This window comes from Phyllostomus hastatus, unplaced genomic scaffold, assembly GCF_019186645.2.
Source record: "Phyllostomus hastatus isolate PE091 unplaced genomic scaffold, TTU_PhHast_1.1 phas_scaffold_501, whole genome shotgun sequence".
Lineage (NCBI taxonomy): Eukaryota > Metazoa > Chordata > Mammalia > Chiroptera > Phyllostomidae > Phyllostomus > Phyllostomus hastatus.
This window is the reverse complement of record NW_025334033.1, coordinates 23,433,454-23,458,246: the sequence shown is the minus strand read 5'-3', so window position 1 is coordinate 23,458,246 and position 24,793 is coordinate 23,433,454. Positions and strand designations below refer to the sequence as shown.

The 24,793-nt window shown below is 40.9% G+C and overlaps 1 protein-coding gene and 1 pseudogene across 1 annotated transcript in view; one reads left to right on the top strand and one right to left on the bottom strand.

Annotated features, from left to right (window-relative positions):
- The window catches only part of MINDY2 (MINDY lysine 48 deubiquitinase 2), an 83,638-nt gene extending 82,398 nt beyond the window's left edge, over positions 1 to 1,240 (bottom strand). Inside the window, exon 1 of the mRNA XM_045822134.1 lies at positions 208 to 1,240. Within this exon, the coding sequence (XP_045678090.1) occupies positions 208 to 1,059 (852 nt within the window). The 5' untranslated portion in view covers positions 1,060 to 1,240. The remainder of the gene's footprint in view (positions 1 to 207) is intronic.
- A 1,593-nt stretch (positions 1,241 to 2,833) lies between these two features.
- Positions 2,834 to 3,462, top strand: LOC123807987 (annotated as a pseudogene).
- The last annotated feature ends 21,331 nt before the right edge of the window (positions 3,463 to 24,793 follow it).

Sequence of the window (24,793 nt, the reverse complement as noted above, 5' to 3'; positions counted from 1 at the left end):
ACTCTTATTTAAACACTACAAGAGAGACCTGAGGTTGCCAGCAATTCTTTAAACAAAGGAGTCCCTGAATGAATTTCATATAATAAGAAAAGGGAACTGATGAGTGAGGAAAGAAAGGAGGAAGCCATCAGCTGATATGCAGTAGCTCCCCTACCCCGTTTACCTCCTCCCCCAAAGCGGTAGGAAATAGGAAGCTGCACAATGTACCTTCCAGGCCAGAAGCAAAACATTGAGGATGGCCAGCAAAGGGCAGGGTCCGTTCTCATTCTGGGTGATGATGGGTGTGTTCTCTTCCTTCCACTGGATCCACTTGATGTGATAGACAGATTGTCCCGGGAAGCGTTCCTTGGAGGCCGCGAGTACCTGAGCTGCCTCCCCACCCTCCTCCTCCCCTCCGCACAGAGGCACAGACCCGGGCAACACCGGCGCGCCGCCCTCCTCCTCCTCCTCCGGGACCCTGCTCTCAGCTCCTTCCTCACTATTGAACTCGGAGCTACTGGGGAAAGAATGCAGGTTAGAGAACGACTCCAGGGAATCCAGGCTCAGCGATTCCCCGGGAGGGCTCGGGTCGCTGCAACTGCTGCTGAGGCCGCCGGCGCTGCTGGGCTCTTCGGAGCCCGCGGCCGCCAACTCTGGACGGCAGGTGCCGGCGAGATCAGGCCGGGCGCCGGAGTCTCCAGCAGGACCCAACCCCTGGCCCGCTCCGGCCTCGGGTGTCTCCGGGGAAGCGGTCACCTTGTGCTGCCCTCTCAGAGGCACCTTCTGGGCAGCAGGATTCTCTAAATCGCTCTCCTGCAAGTCCAAGCCGGGTAAGGAGCTGCAGGGTCCAGGAACCTGCGGAGCGCTGGTGGGAGAGACCGTGTCCGGGAGGCTTCTCCCGGCGGCCGCCGCCCCCTGCCCATTCCCGCCGCCGCCGCTCTCCGCCGCCCATACTTCGGGACCATCCCCAGCGGCGAGCCTGGTCTCCTGTCGTCCTTCCTGCGGAGAAGCTGTCCCTGGCGCTGGCCCGGTGGCCACCCCGTGTTCTAGCGGCTGCAGGCTCTCGGGGCCGCTCTCCATACCCAGCCGCCCGGCCCTTGCTCTAAAGAGACCGCGGCGGGTTCTCCTCAGACAGCACCTCCGACGCCATAACAGCGGCACTGGCAGCTACAGCGCCCTAGCGGAGCCGCGGCCTGGCACGTCACGGGGAAGGGCGCCGGGAGCGCGCGCGCGCGCCACCGCCGCGCGGTCAACCAGCTCTGGGCGTGTCTGCGCGCGCCTGCGCGCCGCCGGTGACGGCGAACCTAGCGGCCCTGCCGGAGCGCTCTCTGGGAAGGCGTGGCATAGCGGGCGTGGCCAAGAGGAAAACATCCTCTCACTATGTGACCGGAAGTTGAACTCCGGGGCAGCTCGACCACAACCGGCTTATTTAAAGACTAGGCAGCTGGTTTACAGCTTGGCTGAGATCCTGAAGGGCTGGATCTTGTGTGTCCTGGCTTTGGGCTTGGAAGTGAGGACTTGGCGGTGGTTGCTGTATTTGGAAAAGAGCTTGCCTTGGGAGGGTTCAGATTTGCTTCCCTACCTTGTCATATAGAAAATTGAAGGGAATTCTTACAAAATGCAGATTTCAAAGGCTAGGATCAACTTGAGGTGTCTGGATTACTACCCTGCACCAATTCTAGTCTCCCTCCTTGTTGGGCGAGAAACTGTGCTTCCACGAGCTACGGGTGAAGACGATCGCTCTGCATGGGGCATCAGTGCGGTTGTGGATATTAGCTTTCACAGGAAAAAAAAAATAGTGGGCAATTTAGGCCAATAATAATAAATTAGCTTGTTCTTGAATAAGCCAAGTCTGCGGTTTTGTTAACTTGGCCTCATTTTGCCTAGGTAGGAAGAGCCGGTTCCTGAAAAAGTGACTTTTCTAATTTGAACTGACCCCACTTAAGGCCATTCAATTTATCAGAGAGGTCAGAGTAAGCTGGAAGTTTTGTGGGTGACAAAATGGATTTGGCTCCTATTTAAACCTGTTCCAGACAAGGGCTCCCCCTTTTTTTAATCTTTCAATATTTTCTAGGGTCTGGGGGAAACAAGTTGACAACACAGCTTTTCCTTTGTGGTCAGACATATAAATGCCTGATACCTAATAGAATGTAATCTTTTGTATCTCTTCTGGCTGGAAATGATAGACAAAATTTCAAAGCAGTGTTTCATTTACTCATTTAACACATTTCAGTACCAAGTATATTGCTGGATACTGTGTTTGACCCTGGTGAGGCCATGGTGATCAAGTGAAAGGGCATGGTTTTTACTGTCAAATGCTTTTTTCTTATTGCTATATTTTAATTTTTTAATCGTCACCCAAAGATATGTTTTTATTGATTTTAGAGTAAGGGAAAGACAGACAGAACATGGATGGTAGAGAGAAACATGGATGGGTTGCATCCCTTACATTCCCTGAGGGGAATGGAACCCTCAGCACAGGCATGTGCCACAACCTGATCAAATGGCAACCTTTTGGTGCCGGGAAGGATGCTCCAGCCTACTGAGCCACTCGGCCAGGGCTTATTGCTATATTTGCAATACTTGCTTGGGAAGTGTGGTTTCCTGAGAAGGCAGAAGACAGAGCTTCTTCCACGATTTTACATTGACAATATTATGATGTTTATTCAAGTCTTGGAAGAGAGGGAAATTAGAAAAGGTAACGGAAAGCTTATTCAGACTATAGAATTTGGGAGCTTTGTGTTTTGGTTTTCAGTAACATAATTCCAATCCACAAGGAACAAATACAATTTTTCAAATTAGAGTTTTTCAGTGAGTTGTGAGCAAGCCAGCACCCGGTCTGTTAGGAAGCAGGAGCGAGCAATGCCTAAGTCAAAGGAACTTGTTTCTTGAAGCTTTTGTGTCAGCAATTCTGACAATGAAGTTGACAAAAAGTTAAAGAGGGAAAAAGCAAGTTACTTCAGAAAAACCTGTAAAGAAGCAAAAGAGGTGACACTTCAAGAGCCCTGTCATTTTCTAAGCAGAGAAGCAAGCAGCAGCAGAGGTGATAACATGTTTCAGACAAGAACATGAGATACATTGGCATTCAGAATTTGAAAAGAAAAATCCTAATTGATATTCAAGAATATTGGATGGATCCAGAAGGTGAAATAAAACCAGGAGGAACAGGTATTTCTTTATATCTCAAGCAATGGAGCATTTGAAGGAATAGAGTTCTGACATTGATAATGCAGTAAGAAAACTGTAAAATCAGAGCCATATAAAACTCATACTGTTCTAGTTTTTTTAATGACTTTTTACACTGGATTTTGTTTTCTAAATGTTGTTTTCCAAGCTATTGTATATTTGGATTGCAGAACAAGTTGTAAGAATATGTTTTTTAAAATTGTGCATTATTAAAAATGTTCTGAGTGAAGCTCATTGTCAACTTCATCAAGGAGGGTTGCATTGTGCCCACCACCTAGTGTAAAATAAAATCAAGTAATGCGATCTTAACTGCTGTGGCCTTCTTTGATCAGAAGAATTGGTACTATTTAAGGCCTAAGGCTTATAGACCTTTTAATTTCAACCTTTTACATTCAAAAGGATTTGTAATGTTTTGAATCAAAAAGCTTTTGTGAAATCCATAGTTGATCTGCTTTCTTCTAAACAAATGTCCAGGGATACTTCATTTCCCCATTTAATCTTTACTTCATTCTCCTTTAATAACTTATGTTCAATTTTCATTTTCCTTTTTGCTCTTTTTCTTAAATATATCATGCTAATCTGGAAAGACAGTGAAACTGTCAAAATGTTAGTTATCTTCATAAGGTACTTGTAATTAGAATATTATATAAGAACTACAAAAAGTTAAAAATTTCCCCTAAAAAACAGTTGTGAATGTAAACAGATTAAGATATTTGCTGCTGGACTAAGCACTTTGTAATATTTAAGGCCATTAAGTGCAAATGAGAATATCATAGATTTCAGGAAATTGAGAATTTAGCATGGCTCCTTGATTATGAAAAGGATAGTTGTAAAGGTATATAATATGAGTAGATTGAATGAATGCATCATTTACAGACCAGAAACTGTAGTACAGCCAAAACCCATGAAACACATGTCCTTTCATCATTTTGTAAAAACCCTACTTAGGTAAACCTTTACTTGCTCTGATAGCTCTGGTAGTTTTTACCGGTATATTATTGGTATATGTTTCAAATGCTCACATGCCTAATTTAATTATTTATTTATAACAAAAAGAACCAATTTTTCTTTTCATATGTCATCTGCAGTTATGTAAGCCATAACTTGATGAAAAGCTGTGAAAAAATACATATTTAATCCTGACCAGTGTAGCTCAGTTGTTTGGGCATCTTTTTGAAAAGGAAAAGGTCACCAGAAATGTTGCCTGTTTGGTTCCTGGTCAGGGCACATGCCTGGGATGCAGGTTCAGTCCCTAGTCTGTGTGGGTACAGAAGGCAACTGGTAGATGTTTCTCTCTCACATTGGTGTTTTTCTTCCTTCCCCATTCTCTAAAAATAAATAAAATTTTTTTTAAAGTACATATTTATTTAAGCTTGTGAAAATGTACATAATTATATTTCTAAGGAAGTTGAGAAGTGACATCTAGGGAGAAATGTCAAAAGATAATAAACTAAGAAGGTTTATTTTTTGCTTACGTGCATATTTAATTAAATGTGATATAAAATATATAATTTTAATGTAAAATGGTTACTTTTCACATTTTAAAATTATTTTTCAATATGTAAATGTAATAGGCTTAAACTATTACTTAAAGTAAAATAGTTTATATAAAAACAAAGCAGCCCTGGCTGATGTGGCTGAGTGGATTGAGCAGAAGCCTGCAAACCAAGGGGTCACTGGTTCAATTCCTGGTCAAGGCACATGCCTGAGTTGCAGGGCCAGGTTCCCGGCTGAGGGCAAGGGGCAACCCATCAATGTTTCTCTTATACATCTATGTTTCTTTCCCTTTCTTTCTTCCTCCCTTCTCCTGTCTCTAAAAATAAATAAACAAATAAAATCTATAACCAAAAACATTTTTAGAAAAGCAGTTTATTGTTCTGTCCCTCCACACTTTTTTTAACCTTCTCAATTAAAAAGAATTTTTAAAATTAAATGTATTGGGGTAACATTAATTAATCACATCATATACTTTTTCTCCACACCTTTGAGTCATTCTTTTTTTTTGTAAATGTATTTTATTGATTATGCTATTACAGTTGTCCCATTTCCCCCTTCTCTCCCCTCCACCCTGTACCCGCTCTCCCACCCACGCTCCCCCCCTTTAGTTCATGTCCATGTGTTATACTTATGAGTTCTTTAGCTTCTACATTTCCCGTACTATTCTTGCCCTCCCCCTATCTATTTTTGACCTACATTCTATGCTACTTATTCTCTATACCTTTTCCCCCCTCTCCTCCTCCCACCCCCCCTGCTGCTAGCCCTCCATGTGCCCTCCATTTCTGTGGTTCTGTTCCTGTTCTAGTTGTTTACTTAGTTTCTTTTGGTTTTGCTTTAGGTGTGGTTGTTAATAATTGTGAGTTTGCTGTCCTTTTACTATACATGTCTCTTCTTTATCTTCTTTTCTTAGATAAGTCCCTTTAGCATTTCATAAAATAAGGGCTTGGTGATGATGAACTCCTTTAACTTGACCTTGTCTGAGAAGCACTTTATCTGCCCTTCCATTCTAAATGAGAGCTTTGCTGGATAGAGCAATCTGGGATGTAGGTCCTTGTCTTTCATGACTTGGAATATTTCTTTCCAGCCCCTTCTTGCCTGTAAGGTCTCTTTGGAGAAATCAGCTGACAGTCTGATGGGAACTCCTTTGTAGGTTACTGTGCCCTTATCTCTTGCTGCTTCTAGGATTCTCTCCTTCGTTTTTACCTTGGCTAGTGTAATTATGATGTGCCTTGGTGTGTTTCTTCTTGGGTCCAACTTCTTTGGGGCTCTCTGAGCTTCTTGGATTTCTTGGAAGACTGTTCCCTTTGCCAGATTGGGGAAGTTCTCCTTTATTATTTGTTCAAATACGTGCTCAATCTGTTGCTTTTCTCCTTCCCATTCTGGTACCCCTATAATTCGGATGTTGGAACGTTTAAAGGTGTCCTGGATGCTCTTAAGCTTTTCCTCGATTTTTTTAATTCTTATTTCATCATGCTTTCCTGCTTGGTTGATTCTATCTTCCTTCTGGTCCACTGTATTGTTTTGAGACTCAGATTCCTTCCTTTCACTATTGGCTCTCCTCCGCGTATCTTCCTGCATCTCTTTTATGGTAACCTGCATCCTTTCATCTAAATTGCGCCCAAAATCAACCAATTCCGTGAGCTTTCTGATCACCAGTGTTTTGAACTGTGCATCTGATAGATTGGCTATTTCTTGGTCGCTCAAAAGGATGAGTCCTGGGGGACTGATCTGTTCTGTTGGAAACATATCTTATGTCTTTCCCTGTCTCTCCTTTCCGGTCTGGTCGCTCTTGTTACGGTGGGGGGCGGAGCCTTAGGTGTTCACTGGGGCTGGGCACCCCGGTCGCTAGATTGTGACATTATATGTGGGGGGGCAGGGGCGGGGCGGGAGGGAACCATGGCAGTAGTTCAGTTCTCCTGGGCTCAGACCCTTCTTTGGGATCCTGGGCTGCGAGCTCTGCCCTGGTCCACAATCGCTGCCTCACTGGGTCCGCCAGCCGCAGCTTGCGTACTCAGGGATCACCGCTGCGTTCTTGCGCCCTGATGGCTGTCGTGCCGATTTCGCGCCAAATTTTCCCCGACCTCTGCGCGCCGCCCGACCCATGCCAGCCCCGTGCCCGCCCGGCTCGTCGTCCCCTACCAGTCTGGATATATGGGTCTACTTCAACTTCTTGGCTGTCCGACTTCCATTCAGCTAAATCCTCTATCAGTTCTGAGTGATATTCTATCTGTAAATTATTGTTGTTCTAATCTTGGTTGTGCGAGGAGGTACGGTGCATCCACCTATTCCTCCATCTTGCCGGAAGTCCTGAGTCATTCTTTTAGAAGCCGTCCCATTCAGCTCCTACATGTTCTTTAGCTCCTTATCTCTGTACTCCTGAGTAACAAGAGCACACTGTGATTTCTTCATTTAAAAGTTGTAGATATTATTTACTGATTTATTTCCATGGAAGACGAGAATTTAGTTCTTTTCTCTCATACCATTCTTCCTCTTCTGGCTCCAATCTCATAATTATTTCAAAAAAATTTAATTAAAGTACTCAAAGTTTAAAGCATTAGATACATGTGAATATTATTCACCAGTAAATGAGGTATTTTACTGTGGCTGTGATTACATTTCTTTTCTTGTTAAACTTTTTGTTTTTCTTGGAATTAAAAATTTCCTTGCATTTTGTCTGTGTGCTTAACTCTTCATCTACCACTAACTCAGCCACAGACTGACCAGTATCAAAGCTATAGACTGACCCATATCAAGCTTATCAAGCTGTTTCTCAGACCTGTTTTAATCTTGGCTATATCCCTCCTGGAACAATTACCTCTTGCTCTGATTTGGATTTGTTGTTTATAGGCTTGATGCACAGCTGTCATACAGGGATTTCTCTCCATTATTATATTAGAAATTCCTTCTTCCTCTCTTACATGTTGCTTCCTAGGTTGATTCCTTAAAGGAACCAACTTTCTTGGATTTCCTGTCTTCTTTCTTTAATATGGTTGAAGGTACTCTTAACTCCCTGAGAAAAAGTGTGTAGGAAGCACAGTTTTTTAAGATTTTATGTATTTATTTTTAGAGAGAGGGGAAGGGAAGGAAAAAGAGAGAGAAAAACATAGATGTGAGAGAGAAACATCCATCAGTTGCCTTTCACACATGTCCTGCCCCGGGACCAAACCCATAAACAAGCAGGTGCCCTGACAGAATCAAACCATGACCTTTCGCTTTGTGGAAAGATGCCCAACCAACTGTGCCACACAAGTCAGGGCTGGAAGCATATTTTTGTAGTATGGAAAAAATCTTTATTCTATCTTTATGTTTTATAGCTTGGTTGGATATAAAATTCAGTTTTGGAAATGCCTTTTCATCATTTTGAAGTCATTCATCAATTGTCTTCTAACTTCCAGGTGATTGGAATGAAGTTGGATATTGTCAGACTCCAAAACCTTTGTGTGTAACATGTTTCTTCTCTCCAAAGTTTATTTGATCTTCTCTTTATTCTTGGTATCCTGACATTTTAGTATTTGATATATCTTTGAGCGAGTCATGCTTTATTTATTAGGCTGGGTACTTGGTAGTAATCACACTCAATGTAGAAACTTAGGTCCTGCAGGTTTGGAAAATTTTCTATTTTTATTTTTTAGTAATTCTTATGTTTTCTCTAATTTTATTTATCTTTTTGTTTTACTTTCTAAGATATTTCCTCAACTTTATCTTTCTGTTCTTTTTAATGCATTGTTTATTCATGCTATCTTACATTTGATTTCCAAAAGTTCTTTTTAGTTCCTTTTTTTTGTTTTATGGCATTTTGACCTTTGATGTCTTAGAATATTGATCATAATTTTAATGTATCTTTTACATTAAGGGTATATCTTATACCCTTTTTCAAAGGGTATCTGAACCAGATGCTATAAAAAAAGGATATTTAGTCAGTATGGAGTTGTTCATAGTGCCAGAGAGTGAGTTATGGGGGTACAAGGGTAAAACATTGGTTTTACTTTTGGGAGGGCAAAATCTGTTTTGGGAATAAGATATACTCACATATAATGATTATTGAGAATATAAGTCAGTTAATAATACTAAATATGTGGTATAAGCAATAATTGTTATAAAAATTCAGATGAGGAAAAATCTTTTAAAGTGAGATAATTAAAGGAGGGATTAAAGTACACTCTCCTAATTAAAATCACAGGCTGATTGGGTTGTTTTTAGCTCAAGTGGTTACTTCATCATGTCAGACACTAAAAATCACAGGCTGATTATTTACCTCAGGCTTAATAAATCTAAAATATATATCTCTAACACTCAAAATGATTATTCTTTAAAAATTCTCTGTTTTTCTTAGTTGGGTCACAGCTTTTCTAGCTTCCATGACAGAAAAATTGGAAGCATCTTTGACTTTTACCCTAATTTATTTACTGAATATTATCTCTCAAGGCTTGCTGATATTATATACCCCCTTCCTACTTAATTTGTCTGTAGCTGAGTGCTTATTACCTTACTATTAGAGTGTAGCAACAGTCTAATTGTTCCCCGGACTATGGTTTTCTTTTTCTCAGCTTATTCTAATTAAACCTATAAGAGCTATAATTCAAACATCTTGCTTTAATTTTTTTTAAATCAAGTTTTTTTTTAAGATTTTATTTATTTTTTTTAGAGAGGGAAGGGAAGGAGATAGAGAGAGAGAGAGAAACATCAATGTGTGGTTGCTGGGGACTGTGGCCTGCAACCCAAGCATGTACTCTGACTGGAATTGAACCTGCGACACTTTGGTTCGCAGCCTGCGCTCAATCCACTGAGCTATGCCAGCCAGGGCTCAAGTTGTTTTTTAAAAGATTTTATTTATTTATTTTTAGAGAGGGAAGGGAGGGAGAAAGAGAGAGAGAGAGAGAGAGAGAAACATCAATGTACGGTTGCTGCGGGCCATGGCCTGCAACCCAGGCATGTGCCCTGACTGGGAACTGAACCTGCAATGCCTTGGTTTGCAGCCCGCGCTCAATCCCCTGAGCTATGCCAGCCAGGGCTTGCTTTAATTTTTTTAATGGTTCTACTAAAAATAATTTGATGGTTCTTTATTGATAGCTGAATTAAAAGTTGGCTGTGAGAAGGTACTGGGCATATATACTTTTACATTTTATAGCTTTCTACTCAAGATACAGTGAAAAAATTCTGAGTTAAAATCAGGGGTTTCCATGTAACTCAAATTGCTCTGGCTCTGGCCCTCAACTGCTTGTGCAGAAACTCCAGCCTCCTGCAAAGTACATACCCTATTTAATTATTTCTGAGAGCCCCATGAGGAGTGCCACACCTGTTCCGAAACAAATCCAATTCTATGATATTCTACCAGGTGCTGTTTCTACACCATGCTGCTTCACCAGATGCCAGTCTGTCCTGGTGGTGTTAAAAGTACATGATGGAAAATGGAAGGAAAAGAACCTTTGTTTTTCTTTTATTATAACTCTAACATGCTATAGTACTTGTGAAACAGTTCTCTCAACTACTTATGTAGTCCTTTAAAAGGGGGGCCTAAGTGTAACAGGCTGCACCAGGAATGAATTCAAGGAATATATTTTGTCACCCTCAACTCGGAATCCTTATTTCCCTGGTCTTACACCAAGTGGTTAAGGTTTAATATTCGACCAAGTATATCATGTCTTAAGACTTCTTTCCTAAGGAACTCTCTCTTCACATATACTTCTGCCCCACCAACCCACAAGTTTGCCAGATAGCCCTCAACTCTAGTACAGTAATTCTCAAAGTGTGGTTTTTGGATTAACAGTGTAAACATCATCTGGGAACTTGTGAAAAATAAAAATTCTCTAGCCCCACCCCAGATTCTACAGAATCACAAACTTTTGTTTAGAGCCCAGCATCACAGTGGTCTATGTTTTAATAAGAACTCTAGGTGTTCTGATATGTGAAAAAGTTTGAGAACTACTATTCTAGCGTTAGGGGAAACCTCCCCTTCCCACCCCTATAGCAGATGAATAAACCTTAGCAAGAGTAAAAGGCTTCTAAATTTATCTCCTATAGCCACTATTCTTTTTCATTACTCTTCCCGTACTCCACCCTCTTGCAGGTGTGTGTGTGTGTCCTCCTCAAAGTCATGTCTAAAACTATATTTTATCATCCTGCTCTAAAAATACTTTATTGTTCTTATCTTTCCTACATTTCTCATGTAAATATCTGTCACCCAGGTTTAGAACATCAAGTAGTTTTGTCTTAGTTTCCTCACAGACAATGTCTTAATTTTAATTTAAAATGTTTAATGTAAATAAATAATTTGCTTTCTTTTTTTAAAAGATTTTATTTATTTTTAGAGAGGGAAGGGAGGGAAAAAGAGAGAGGGAGAGAAACATCAATGTGCGGTTGCTGGGGGCCATGGCCTGCAACCCAGGCATGTGCCCTGGATGGGAATTGAACCTGTGATGCTTTCGTTCGCAGCCCGCACTCAATCCATTGAGCTATGCCAGCCAGGGCTAATAATTTGCTTTCTTAATACAAAACCAAAATATATTCACTTTAGAAAAATTAGAAAACATAAATAAGCAAAAAGAAGAAAAAAATTTTTTAAGAATTTATTTATTTATTTTTATACAGAGGGGAAGGGAAGGAGAAAGAGGGAGGGAAACACCAATGTGTGGTTGCCTCTCATGCACCCCGTTACTGGGGACCTGGCCCGCAACCCAGGTATGTGCCCTGACTGGGAATTGAACTGGCAACCCCCTGGTTCACAGCCTGCAGTCAATCCACTGATCTACACCAGCCAGGGCAAGAAGAAAAATTTTTAAAACACCCTTCATGCCCTGGCTGGTGTAGCTCTGTGGATTGAACCCGGGCTTGTAAACCAAGTGGTTGCTGCTTCGATTCCTAGTCAGGGCACATATCTGGGTTGTGGGCCAGGTTCCCAGTTGGGGGAACCTGAGGGGCAACCACACATTGATGTTTCTCTCCCTCTCTTTCTGCTTTTCTTCCCCTCTCTCTAAAAATACATACACAAATAAAATCTTTAAAAAAATAAAAATAAAAACACCCTTCATCACATATATAGAATGAAGTATTAGAGATAACACTAGTGATACTTCACTGTACCTATATTCTTCCCAAATTTTTGTAGGCATCTAAACACATACATTTTTTATAAACAAAAATGAGGCCATTCTGAACAAATTGTTTTCAGTTATCAATAGATTGTCAATATCTTTGTGCATTAATGTATATTCATCTGCAACATTTCTATTGAATTAAAAATGTTCCATTAATGACAACCAATTCCTGCTTCTTGGACATTTAGATTATTTCCATTGTTTAACTATTATGAACTATTACAGTCAATGGTCATGTAACTGAATATTTATATATGTACTTATAATCATATTTCTTGGTTACATTTCCAGAAGTTGAAGTCAAATCAGGACTTGACTCTTCAAGGTTTTATCCAAATCTTGCATTCCAGGCTCTCTGGCGCTGTCCTAGGTCAGTGAGTATGTTGGAGTAAAACTGCTAACTGATTTTTCCAGTTTCATTCCCGTTGAGTACATTGTGTATATTGCCAGGTTACACAGTGCTTTCCTTATTTCCATCTGCTGCTGAAAAACCTTTAAAGACACTTTCTTAAGCACTAAATATCATGAATTGGTCTGACATTCAAAGCTTTTCTTAATTTGTCCTCATTCTGTTTAACCAGTTCCATCAACTTCTAAAATGTAATAATAACCCTCTTTCTGTAAGATTTGCTTTGTTTACTTGCTGAACTAAGTATACCCATCTAAATCATTGGCTCATTTTGTTTCCCTAATTTGAAATGTCCTTTCTCTCCTTTTAATTCTAGATTAACTTTCGAAGTCTACTCAGGTCACATCTAACTTCCCACCTTCAAACCCTTCTGTTTTCACACAAAATAAAATATGATTATTGAAATCCCTCAGGACTAAAGTTTACTTTATTAATAATTAAATTATTCTAGATTCAGAATTAAATTTTCTTAAACAGTTAAGGCTATTCAAAAGCTATTATTAAATAAATCAATGGTATATCTCACAATTCGGGTATCCTTGAATCAAGGAATTGCATCCTGTTCTGTATTATTTTTATATGTTGACATTCCCTTTCCAACAAAACCTGGTCTTTTATGTTCACTCATTATGTTTATTCAGAACAGTGATTGTCTCATCTCAGTGATTAACTCTCATGTGGGTAGCCTGTTAAAATGCATGTTTCTGGGCTCCATCTCCAGGAATTCTGATTCAACAGAATTGGAGAAAAGCCAAGGAATCTGCAGTTTTGACAAGTATCCTAAGCAACTCTGATACAGGTAATTTACTGGCCACGCACAGAATTGGAGAAAAGCCAAGGAATCTGCAGTTTTGACAAGTATCCTAAGCAACTCTGATACAGGTAATTTACTGGCCACGCACTGAGAAACACTCATCCAGTACAATATCAGAAAATAACCACCTGCATTGTTGAGAATTAAAGTATAAGTGTAATTGTTAATATGCACATAGTAAGAGTTATAACTCTTTGGCTTATATTTGCAATAAGGAACCCTTATAATTATTCATTGAATATCTACAATGTGGTACTTTAGAGCACAGAGAGAATATTAAGCATGGGCATACACAAGAAGCCTAATGTAGCAGAAAGTGTGATGAATGGAGACCTCAAGACCTGGGACCAGAACCTGGCCTTGTCATTGACTAATTTCACAAGCTTGGGAAGGTCAATTAACTTCTCTTAACTTCAGTTGTCATCTTTTGTAAAAGAAAAAAAAAAGAGGGTGGAGAACAACATTTACACAAATTATTTATGTGCTTTTGTGAATAATATGGGAACATATAGCAAAGTTCTTCAAATATATTATTATTCTCACTGCCCTCAAATTAGTTACAATCTGGTAAGGAAGACAAGACATAAGCAACTACAACTGAAATAGAAATATAACAGTTGAGGCACTTTATAAGTGCTACTATGAAGAGCTTCCCAGGATGAGAATCAATCAACATAAAATGAATCAGATTAGCTATTTGTTATAGTTCCCCCAGAAAACAGTATTTTCCAGGTACAAAAGATGCAACAGTAGGGCCTGGTAATTGAAACAAATGTCTGAATAAATGTTAAAAAATTGTGGCTTAATCATTTATATTGTTTCTGAAGAAAGCAAGTAACAGAAGGGGAGGTGGTCTGCATGGAGTCTAGAGAAGATTACACAACAAAATGATTTGTCACAGTGTTTCTTTTTTAAAATTATATGTTATTTATTATGCTATTACAGTTGTTCTGCTTTTTCCTCTTTTGTCACACTCCACTCAGCACCCCCTACTCCCTCAGGCATCCCCACACCATTGTTCATGTCCATGGGTCATGCATATAAGTTCTTTGGCTTCTCCCTTTCCTACACTGTACTTTACATCCCCATGGTTATTCTGTAACTACTTATTTGTACTTCTTAATTCCCTCAACTCCTCACCTATTCCCCCAAACCCGCCTCCCATAGGCAACCATCAAAATGCTCTGCATACCCATGATTCTGTCATTTATTCTTCTTGTTTGCTTTTTAGATTCAAGTATTAATAGATATGTATTTATTGCCATTTTGTTTTTCATAGTTTTGATCATCTTTTTATTAAATAAGTCTCTTTTACATTGCATATAATAATGGTTTGGTGATGATGAACTCCTTTAGTTTTTTCATGTCTTGGAAGCTCCTTATCTGTCCTTTGATTCTAAATGATAGCTTTGCTGGGTAGAGCAATCTCGGCTCTAAGTCTCTGCTTTTCCAACTTTGAATACCTCCTCCCAATCTCTTCTGGCCTGCAGTTTCTTTTGAGAAATCAGCTGACATTCTTATGAGAACTCTACTATATGTAATTATCTGATTTTCTCTTGCTGCTTTTAATATTCTCTCTTTATCTTTAACCTTTGGCATTTTAATTATGATGTGTCTTGGAGAAGGCCTCTTTGCATCCATCTTGTTTGGGGTTCTCCGTGTTTCTTGTACTTGCATATCTACTTCTGTCAATTAGGGAAGTTTTCTTTCATTATTTTTTCAAATGTATTTCCAATTTCTTTTCTTTCTCTTCTCCTTCTGGCACCCCCAAGATGCAAATGTTGGACCTCTTGAAGTTGTACCGGAGGCTGCTTATACTATCCTAATTTTTTTGGATTCTTTTTTCTTCTTGTTGTTTTGATTGGTTGTTTTTTTTATTCTTTATGTTCCAAATCATTGAGTTGATTCTCAGCTTCATCCACTCTACTGTTCTGTTCCTGAAAATTGTTCTTGATTTCAATTAGTGTATCCTTCATTTCTGACTGTATATTTTTTTATGCTGTTGAAGTCCTCATAAGTTCCTTGAACATCCTTATAACCAGTGTTTTGAACTCTGCATCTGATAGATTGTTTATCTCCATTTTGTTTGGTTCTTTTTCTGTAGTTTTGACCTGTCCTTTCATTTGGGCCATGTTTCTTTGTCTCTTCATTTTGGCAGACTTCCTCTGTGTGTTTCTGTGTATTAGGTAGAGTTGCTTGGACTCTGTGTCTTGGTAGTGTGGCCATTAGGTGTGCTGTGGGGTCCAGTGGCACAGCCTCCCCTCTCACCCAAGCTGGGTGCTTGAGGTGTGCCCTCTGTGTGGGCTGAGTATGCCCTCCTCTTGAAGTTGGGGCTTGGTTGCTGTTGGCAGATCAGTGGGAGGGGTTTACCCAGGCCAGTCAGCTGAAAGGTTTGGCTGTCACCACTTACCACCAACCTCTGCTCTCTGTGGAGGATCAGTTGTGTAGGGGTAGTGTGGTGGTGCTTTGATGTGGTCTGTAGCTGTCCACTAGGTGTGCTGGCCCTGAGGTTTCCCAGGTGGTGCAGGCCAAGATCAGTCCCCCCACCCCTCATGTGTTTTGCCCTAGGCCATCCTGCCTGAGCCATAAAGCAATCTGAGATGGCTGCTACTTGTGCTGAGCTTGGAGATTCCCAGGCAAAGCCAATCTGTGAATGTAGGCAGGCTGCTGCTAGTGCCAGGCCTGGTGTCCATTGAGGCCAGCTTGTTTGAGAGGATTTAGGAAGTTGTGCAGCATGAGCCAGCTAGGACCAACCATTCATATGGAAAAGCAGCTTGGGTGGGCTCATAAGGTGGGTGGGGAGGCATCTTTGGGGACCTCCAAGGAGGGTCAAACAGTGTTAGCCAGGTTGATGGAGTCTCAGATATGGTACCAGCTTGATGACTCCACGGCTCAGTGGGTTGAGGGCCCAGGAAAAAGACAATGGCTTCTGCTTGCCTTGATGCCAAACATCTTAGTTCCTTCCAGCATGACACTGGTTCCTTACAAGCTGCCACCCCAGCACTGGAGCTTAGAGGGAGTGAGTCTGAATAGGTGAGCCCATATGTGGGTTCTTTTTTTTCATTTTAATCATTGTTCAAGTACAGTTTTCTGCCCTTTACTCTCATTCCAGGCCACCCATCCATCCCTCCCCACCTCCCTCCCATTTCCACCCCGCCCCCAGTTTTTGTCCATGTGTCCTTTATATTTGTTCCTGTAAACGCTTCCTATTCTCCCCTGAAATTCCCTCCCTTCTCCTCTCTGGTCAATGCCCATATGTGGGTTCTTTAAGAGGAACTGCTTTTGGGTGTCCAGAAGTTCGTTCCACTGACTCAATCCCCACTAGTTTTTGCAGTCAGAAGTTGTTAGGACTTATTTTCTTGGTGCTGGAACCCTGGGCTGGGGAGGCCTAGTGTGAAGCTGCAACCCCTTACTCTTTAGGTATCCCTCCCAAATTTTACCTACCACACGTGGATGTGAGACCAGTCTATTCTGCATCTGCACCCCTTCTACCTGTCTGGGTGAATGTGGTTTTTTTAATTCTGTGGTTGTCAGACTTCCATTCAACTCACTTTCTGACGGTTCTGAGTGATGATTGTTCTATTTTAGCTGTAACTTTGATGTGGTTGTGTGAAGACGTGAGTTATGCCTGTCTGCGCTGCCATCTTGTGTCACAGTGTGCTTAGATCTCCATCTAGGGTGGAGGTTACCTGAGGAGATGAATGGTTTGGTATCAGTCTAGTTCTATGATAGATCCTTGGTAGAGTGACATTTTCTTGATAGAATGGCATAGTAACTTGCATAGTGGATGACCTATCCAATAAAATTTTCAATCAATTTTCTCTGCACTGATATCTTGCTTATTATGCCACTTTCAATTATAATTTAGCTTTTCAAGTATTAAAGATAAAAAGTGAATTGACTTGCTAACATGAATATCTAATTTGTAAATTAATGAGGTGCCACTTTGATCAAGACAAAAACCTCCTGAGAGTTTAACTCCTATGAATTAGTCCTTCTTGCCTGATCAACTTAGGATGCAGTGAGAAAAATCAAGCTTCTGGAACTTCAAAGCTGAGAAGTAGATTCTGGACCATGCAATGATAATAAAGATGGATTCTCCCAGGAATTCAAAACACTACAATATTCAGAGTTAAACTGACTTGGGTTAGAAACTTGGTCTGCCACTGTTTCCTTATTTGTAAAACAGATTATGTCTACCTCATGAGGCATTGTTGCGAAGAATAAATGGGATCATGTATGTAAAGTGCTATGGTTCCTGGTCAGAAATATTGTTGTAGTGGGCTGGAAATCTCTAAATCAGGAGTAGAACAAATATTTATTGCATGAATGACCAGTAATTATTATTGTCACCCTGTAAGGTTTTTTGGGGGCACCATTTGTTTGCTTCAAATCCTCTCTCTCTCTGCCATTTGCAATGTCAAGATAAACCTTAATAAAATAATATAAGAGTTTCCATAAAGTTACTAATTAATTGCAGATGAGGGACAAAAATAGTAGGTATTTTGGACTAAACTGTGATTGAGATTAGTGGGGCCTATGGGTCTAGGAAACCACATTAGGTCTATTTGGAACTTGGTCTAGTTCTTAAAACAGAGGTAACAAGCTTGAATACTGGCAAAGATAATTCAGGTTGAGGTGACATTAGACCAGCCCCATCCCCACCCAAAAAGGGCAGTCTCTACTCAGTGTCAGCCAATTGATGTTTTGCAAGAACTTAAATCTGCTTAATCTTCCAGTTTTCACAGAAAATCTGGAATTTAGATTTTAACACAAAAGCTCCTAATTGTTAAAAATTGACACAAATAAAAAAGAAATTGATTACAAGTCAAACCAAACATGTCTGTGAGTCTAGTTTGGTTCTGAGCTACCAGGCTGTGACCAGAGTTTTAAAGTCTGGGTAATATTTTTAAAAGATAACTGATGCATATTAAAAATTTTAGGAGTTTATTGGGTAAACACTGATTCATATCAGGCAGCATCCAATCTAGCAGGTAGAAAGGAGTTCCGAGGAACTGTACAAGATGAAATATTTTTTTATAAGCATAAGGGAGAAGGAACAAGGAAGTTATACCGGGCAAAAAATAATCTGGTTGATTATTACCAAGGCACTTTCCTTTAGGGAATGTCAGAAGTCAATCAGGCAGAATACCTAGCAAGTGCCAATCAGGCGATTCCTAATGATTGGTTTTAGAGTTCATTTCTGGGAGAGCTGAAATTGTAAGTTCAGTCTCAGTTTGTTGACATGGCCTTTAGCGTCAGCAACTACATTTTGGGTCTGTTGTCTCTCTGTCTTTTTTAGTCATACTGTGTGAGCAGAAAGGAAATAGAGGGCAAAAACATGGCAGGGGGACAGTTTAAGATGCCTTGGGGTTCCCAAGTTCAACTGGATGCAGTAGGAGTTTCATTTAAGGGAGAAAAGAGAAGAGGTTGGACAAATGAGTTCTTTTGTGGCCTACTTTGAATATTAGAATAAGAAATCATGGTGTTAGGCAGTGAGGGCCCACTCCTAGTGTTTGAAAAAATTAGTGAAAATTATCTTATTCTAGCACTAAGAGTCAATAAACATTTGTTGCATGCATATTTTCCAAATCTCTGAGGCCCTGTTTTTAAACCCCCTATAATGTGATGCATACCTATTCTTAATGATTAGGGACGGTGCTAAACAAATACAATACACTTCGATAAAGCTACATTAGAATTGTGTAAATGGTAGATATTTTGTCTGGTAATGAAGTTAGTGAAGATTTAACAGAAAAGAAGAAGCCTGAGCCATATCTTTAACAATAGCTATTCCTTTACATTTGAGAGGAAATTGACATTTATACGTGCCTTCTAAATGCCTTAAGCTATAAATACCATTTTTCACTCTTTTCCCTAAAAGTGGATTTTCTAAGTTCTTTTTTCTCTGATCCTTTTTGTACAGAGAAAGCAAAATCCTAACACAAAAGTGTCTCAAAATGAATTATTGAAAGCATTCTTTGAGCCTAGTTTTGTAGAATATATAGCCTAAATGAGAGAGGTAGCCCTCATGGGGGGAATAAAATGTGCACAGGTGTCAGAGGGAAGTGACATGTGTGTTTGGGAAGACAGCCACAATTGAACAGTAGCACAGTGTAGTGATTAAAGCACATGCCTGGGAGGCAGATTTAACTTTGAGTGTCGGCTCTGCCATGCACCAGCTTTGTGACTTTGGGCAACTTATTTAAGTTGTTTACACTGCCGTTTCTTTACTAACCGTCAGCTAGTACAATTATTCTGATTTTTGTCCTTACTACTTAAAAAATATTTTATTATTTATTTTTAGAGAGGAAAGGAGAAAGAGAGGGAGAGAAACATCAATGTGTCGTTGCCTCTCACGTGCCCCCAAATGGGGACTTGGCCCGTGGCCCAGGCATGTGCCCTGACTGGGAATCGAACTGGTGATCCTTTGATTTGCAGGCCAGCACTCAAGCCACTGAGCCACACCAGCCATGATATGTCTATACTACTTGTAGAAGATGAGGTAAGAAAGAGTGGTGAAAGATGAATCTGGCAGAGAAGGCAACAACTAGATCATGAAGGTCTTGTATTTTTATCCTGAGGATAAAATTATATATATATATATATACCTTTAATCATTATTCTGGCTGTAGTAGTGCAAAGTGTCAGAGAGTGGGCACTGCAAGACAAGGAGACCAGAGGTTGAGCTGTGGTAAATGAGATAGGTGGGGGAATTTCATACAATGGAGATGAAAGATGACTTGATGACCTACTGGGTTGGGACAGGACTTTAGAGAATTGCTTGAATGGTGTTGCCACTTACAAAAATAGGAAATTTAGGAAGAAGAAAATGGTTTGTGTAGGTTGATGTAGGGGTTTGTTCAGTTTGGGACATGTTGAACTTGGTGTGGCTGTTTAACTTTAAGGAGGAGTTAGCTAGTGAACATTGGATATGTAATGATAACAAAACCTAACACTTTATAATGCTTGTCATGTGCCATGCAGTATTCTAAGTGCTTTACATCTATTAATTTATTTAACTTTCACAACAACCACCTAAGGTAGGTATTACTATTTTCATTACTGTAAGTATTAGGAGACTGTGGCACAGGTGCTTTAATGTACCCAAGATCACACAGCTAGTATATGGTGCAACTAGGGTACAGGTCTGGAGCTTGGGGCACAGGTCCAGGAAAAGGGCTATCTGCTAGGCAGTAGAATTCAGAACAAGGCAGACCCAGGCTTTGTTTTCATAGAGTTTATACCTTAGTGAGTCATAGACTTTGGGGGGTAGTACAAAAATAGTCATGCAAGTGAAGAATGAGAAGATAAGAAATCCAAGGTTCAAATCCTGAGGAAGAGCAATATTTAAAGAATTAAAGGGAAGAAAAAGTCCCAGGAAATATACACAGTTAAAAGTAAGGAGGAGACCTGACCTGCTGGTACTCCTCCATTGCGTTGGAGCATTGTCTGGTAAGCGGAAAGACTGCAGGTTCCATTCCTAGTCAGGGCACACGCCTAGGTTGCCGGTTCAGTCCCCAGTCAGAGTTGGTGTGGGAGGCAGCAGATCCATGTTTTGCTCTCTCATTGATGTTTTCCTCCCTTCACCTCTTCCTTGCCCTCTTTCCCTTAAAAAAAAAAAAATCAGTGAGCATGTCTTTGAGTGAGGATAAAAACAAATTTTTTTAAAAAGAAGGAAAATCATGAGAGAGCAAGGTCTTGGGTAACATGGAGATGGGAATTTTTAGGAAAGAGTGCTAATTGACCAAGAAGTCTAGTTAGATAAGGAGTGAAGGTGTATAGCAACATTCATGGCTAACAGGTCTTTGATGGCCCCAGGAAGAGTAACTTCTTGGGAATGATGGGAACAGAAGCAAATTGCAGTGGATTGAGGTGAGGTTTGAAAGCCGGGCCAGAGAGACTGGAGTGAGAGACACTGTAGCAGTCTAAATAACAGAAAATAATTCTGTGAATCAAAGTGACAGTAGTAGGAAGGGAAAGATTACAGGCACAAGAAAGATTATGTTAGGGAAGAATCAATACTTGATGGCTGGCTATGAGTAGACAAGGAGAGCCTAAGACAGTCTAAGATGATTCTACTCTCCATCCCTGGTTACTGGGAGAGAAGTGGTGCCATTATTAGAGATAAGAAGTTAAACATGTGGCATTTAGCATGACAGCGAGACATCCAGCAAGCAGATTATTAGGAGTTGTAAATTTAAAATGTGACTATTGAAACATTTATCACATTGTCTTCAAGTTGTGCAATAAGCATTTCTCTGTAGTATTACTTGTATATTTTTAATTTTATTTTAATTGTTGTTCAAGTACAGTTTTCTGTCTTTTACTCCCATCCCAGCCCACCCCCAGCCCTCCCCTCCTCCCTCCCATTCCCCCCTCCCCCCAGTTTTTGTCCATGTGTCCTTTATACTTGTTCCTGTAAACCCTTCCCCTTTTTTCCTGAAATTCCCTCCCCTCTCCCCTCTGGTCACTGTCAGCCTGTCCTTTATTTCAGTGTCTTTGGTTATATTTTCCTTGTTTGTCTGTTTTGTTGTTTAGGTTCCTGTTAAAGGTGAGATCATATGTATTACTTGTTTGTTAAACTGCATATGGCCATGTGCTTACCACCTGAATTTCTCATTGTTAAAACTTCAGGATAGCCCTGGCTGGTGTGGCTTCATCCACTGTTCTTTCCCTGAAAATTGTTGTTCCAATTAGTGTATCCTTCATTTCTGACTGTATATTTTTTTATGCTGTTGAAGTCCTCACTAAGTTCCTTGAACATCCTTGTAACCAGTGTTTTGAACTCTGCATCTGATAGATTGTTTATCTCCATTTTGTTTGGTTCTTTTTCTGTAGTTTTGACCTGTCCTTTCATTTGGGCCATGTTTCTTTGTCTCTTCATTTTGGCAGACTTCCTCTGTGTGTTTCTGTGTATTAGGTAGAGTTGCTTGGACTCTGTGTCTTGGTAGTGTGGCCATTAGGTGTGCTGTAGGGTCCAGTGGCACAGCCTCCCCTCTCACCCAAGCTGGGTGCTTGAGGTGTGCCCTCTGTGTGGGCTGAGTATGCCCTCCTCTTGAAGTTGGGGGCTTGGTTGCTGTTGGCAGATCAGTGGGAGGGGTTTACCCAGGCCAGTCAGCTGAAAGGTTTGGCTGTCACCACTTACCACCAACCTCTGCTCTCTGTGGAGGATCAGTTGTGTAGGGGTAGTGTGGTGGTGCTTTGATGTGGTCTGTAGCTGTCCACTAGGTGTACTGGCCCTGAGGTTTCCCAGGTGGTGCAGGCCAAGATCAGTCCCCCCCCACCCCTCATGTGTTTTGCCCTAGGCCATCCTGCCTGAGCCATAAAGCAATCTGAGATGGCTGCTACTTGTGCTGAGCTTGGAGATTCCCAGGCAAAGCCAATCTGTGAATGTAGGCAGGCTGCTGCTAGTGCCAGGCCTGGTGTCCATTGAGGCCAGCTTGTTTGAGAGGATTTAGGAAGTTGTGCAGCATGAACCAGCCAGGACCAACCATTCATCTGGAAAAGCAGCTTGGGTGGGCCCATATGTTGGGTGTGGCAGAGTCTCTGGGTATTTCCAAGGCATGTCAAACAGTGTCAGTCAGGTTGATGGTTGATGGAGTCAGGTTGATGTAGTGAGATATGTCACCAGCTTGCCTGTTCTGTGGGTTGAGAGCCCAGAAAAAAGACAATGGCTTCTGTTTGTTTTGATGCCAGATACCTCAGTTTCTCCCAGCACAACACTGATGCCTTACAAGCTGCCACCCCAGCACTGGAGCTTAGAGGGAGTGAGTCTGAATAGGTGAGTCCATATGTGGGCTCTTAAGAGGAATTGCTTGGGACTCCAGAAGTTTTTTCCACCAACTCAATCCCCACTGGTTTTTGCAGTCAGAAGTTGTGAGGACTTATCTTCCTGGCACTGGAACTGTGGGCTGCGTGGTTTGGTATTGGATTGGGAGTCTTCACTACTAAATATCCCTCCTGATTTTTTATCCACCACATGCAGGTGAGGGACCAGAAGGTTCCAAGACTGCATCCCTTCTATCAGTATGGATGGATATGGTTTCTTTAGTTCCCAATGGTCAGACTTGCATTCAACTCACTTTCTGACCATTCTGAGTGATGGTTGTTCTATGTTTTCATTGTAATTTTGATGTGGTTGTGGAAAGAAGTGTGCTATGTCTGCCTCTGCCGCCATCTTGACCAGAAGATTGGATCTTTTAAGGGAAAAAAACTATTCATGAGATTCTGCCATTCTTTAATAATTTCATACATTTCATTATAAGTGGATGCTATTAATGACCATTTTAGAACTGACTATTTTTGTGCTTACTCTTGTTGGAGTGAAACTGTTATAGTGCATTTCTCAAACTAAAAATTAAAGAAACATGCTCTTAACTTCATGGTAATACATTGAAAAAATATTCAGAGTAAAAGGATGGAATGTCTAATAAATTATTTTTATCCATACTATTAACATTTATATTTACTAATTCAACTTATTTAAGCAAAATGGCAAATAGATGAAGAATGTCTAAGTGAAAGCCATCAAAAAGTTCTAGTTCATGAAACACAAGGTTTTTTCTCCTTATTTATCTTATGAATATATTTTGGAACTAGATAGTGGTGATGGTTGCATAACATTGTGAATTTACTACATACCACTGCATTGCTTACTTTTGCTCATTTGATTTCATTTTTTTTCCAGATTTATTGAGATATAATCAACATACAGCAATGTGTATGGTTAAGGTATGCATTGTGCTGATTTGATATGCTTATTATAATGTAAAAGCATTACAATAGGGTTATTAGTTAAAGCCTCCATCATCTCACATGAATACCATTTATTTTTGGTGGTGAGAACATTTAAGATCTACTCTCTTAGTAATTTTGAAGTATATAATACAGTAGTATTAACTATAGTTCCCATGCTGTACATTAGGTCCCTAGAACTTACTCATTTTACAGCTGGACGTTGATACCCTTTGACCAACATCTCCTCACTTCCCCACTCCTCAGCCTCTGCTAACTAATCTCCTACTCTGTTTCTATGAGTTTGGCTCTTTTAGAGTCCACATATAAGTAAGAGAGATCACATGGTATTTGTCTTTTTCCATTTGACTTCTTTCTCTCAGAATATTGCACTGAGGATTTATCCATGGTATCCAAAATGGCAGGATTTCGGACTTCTGGCAAGATGGAGGAATAGGTGGATGCACCGTACCTCCTCGCACAACCAAGATTAGAACAACAATAATTTACAGATAGAATATCACTCAGAACTGATAGAGGATTTAGCTGAATGGAAGTCGGACAGCCAAGAAGTTGAAGTAGACCCATATATCCAGACTGGTAGGGGACGACGAGCCGGGCGGGCACGGGGCTGGCATGGGTCGGCGGCGCGCAGAGGTCGGGGAAAATTTGGCGCGAAATCGGCACGACAGCCATCAGGGCGCAAGAACGCAGCGGTGATCCCTGAGTACGCAAGCTGCGGCTGGCGGACCCAGTGAGGCAGCGATTGTGGACCAGGGCAGAGCTCGCAGCCCAGGATCCCAAAGAAGGGTCTGAGCCCAGGAGAACTGAACTACTGCCATGGTTCCCTCCCGCCCCCGCCCCTGCCCCCACATATAATGTCACAATCTAGCGACCGGGGTGCCCAGCCCCAGTGAACACCTAAGGCTCCGCCCCCCACCGTAACAAGAGCGACCAGACCGGAAAGGAGAGAGACAGGGAAAGACATAAGATATGTTTCCAACAGAACAGATCAGTCCCCCAGGACTCATCCTTTTGAGCGACCAAGAAATAGCCAATCTATCAGATGCACAGTTC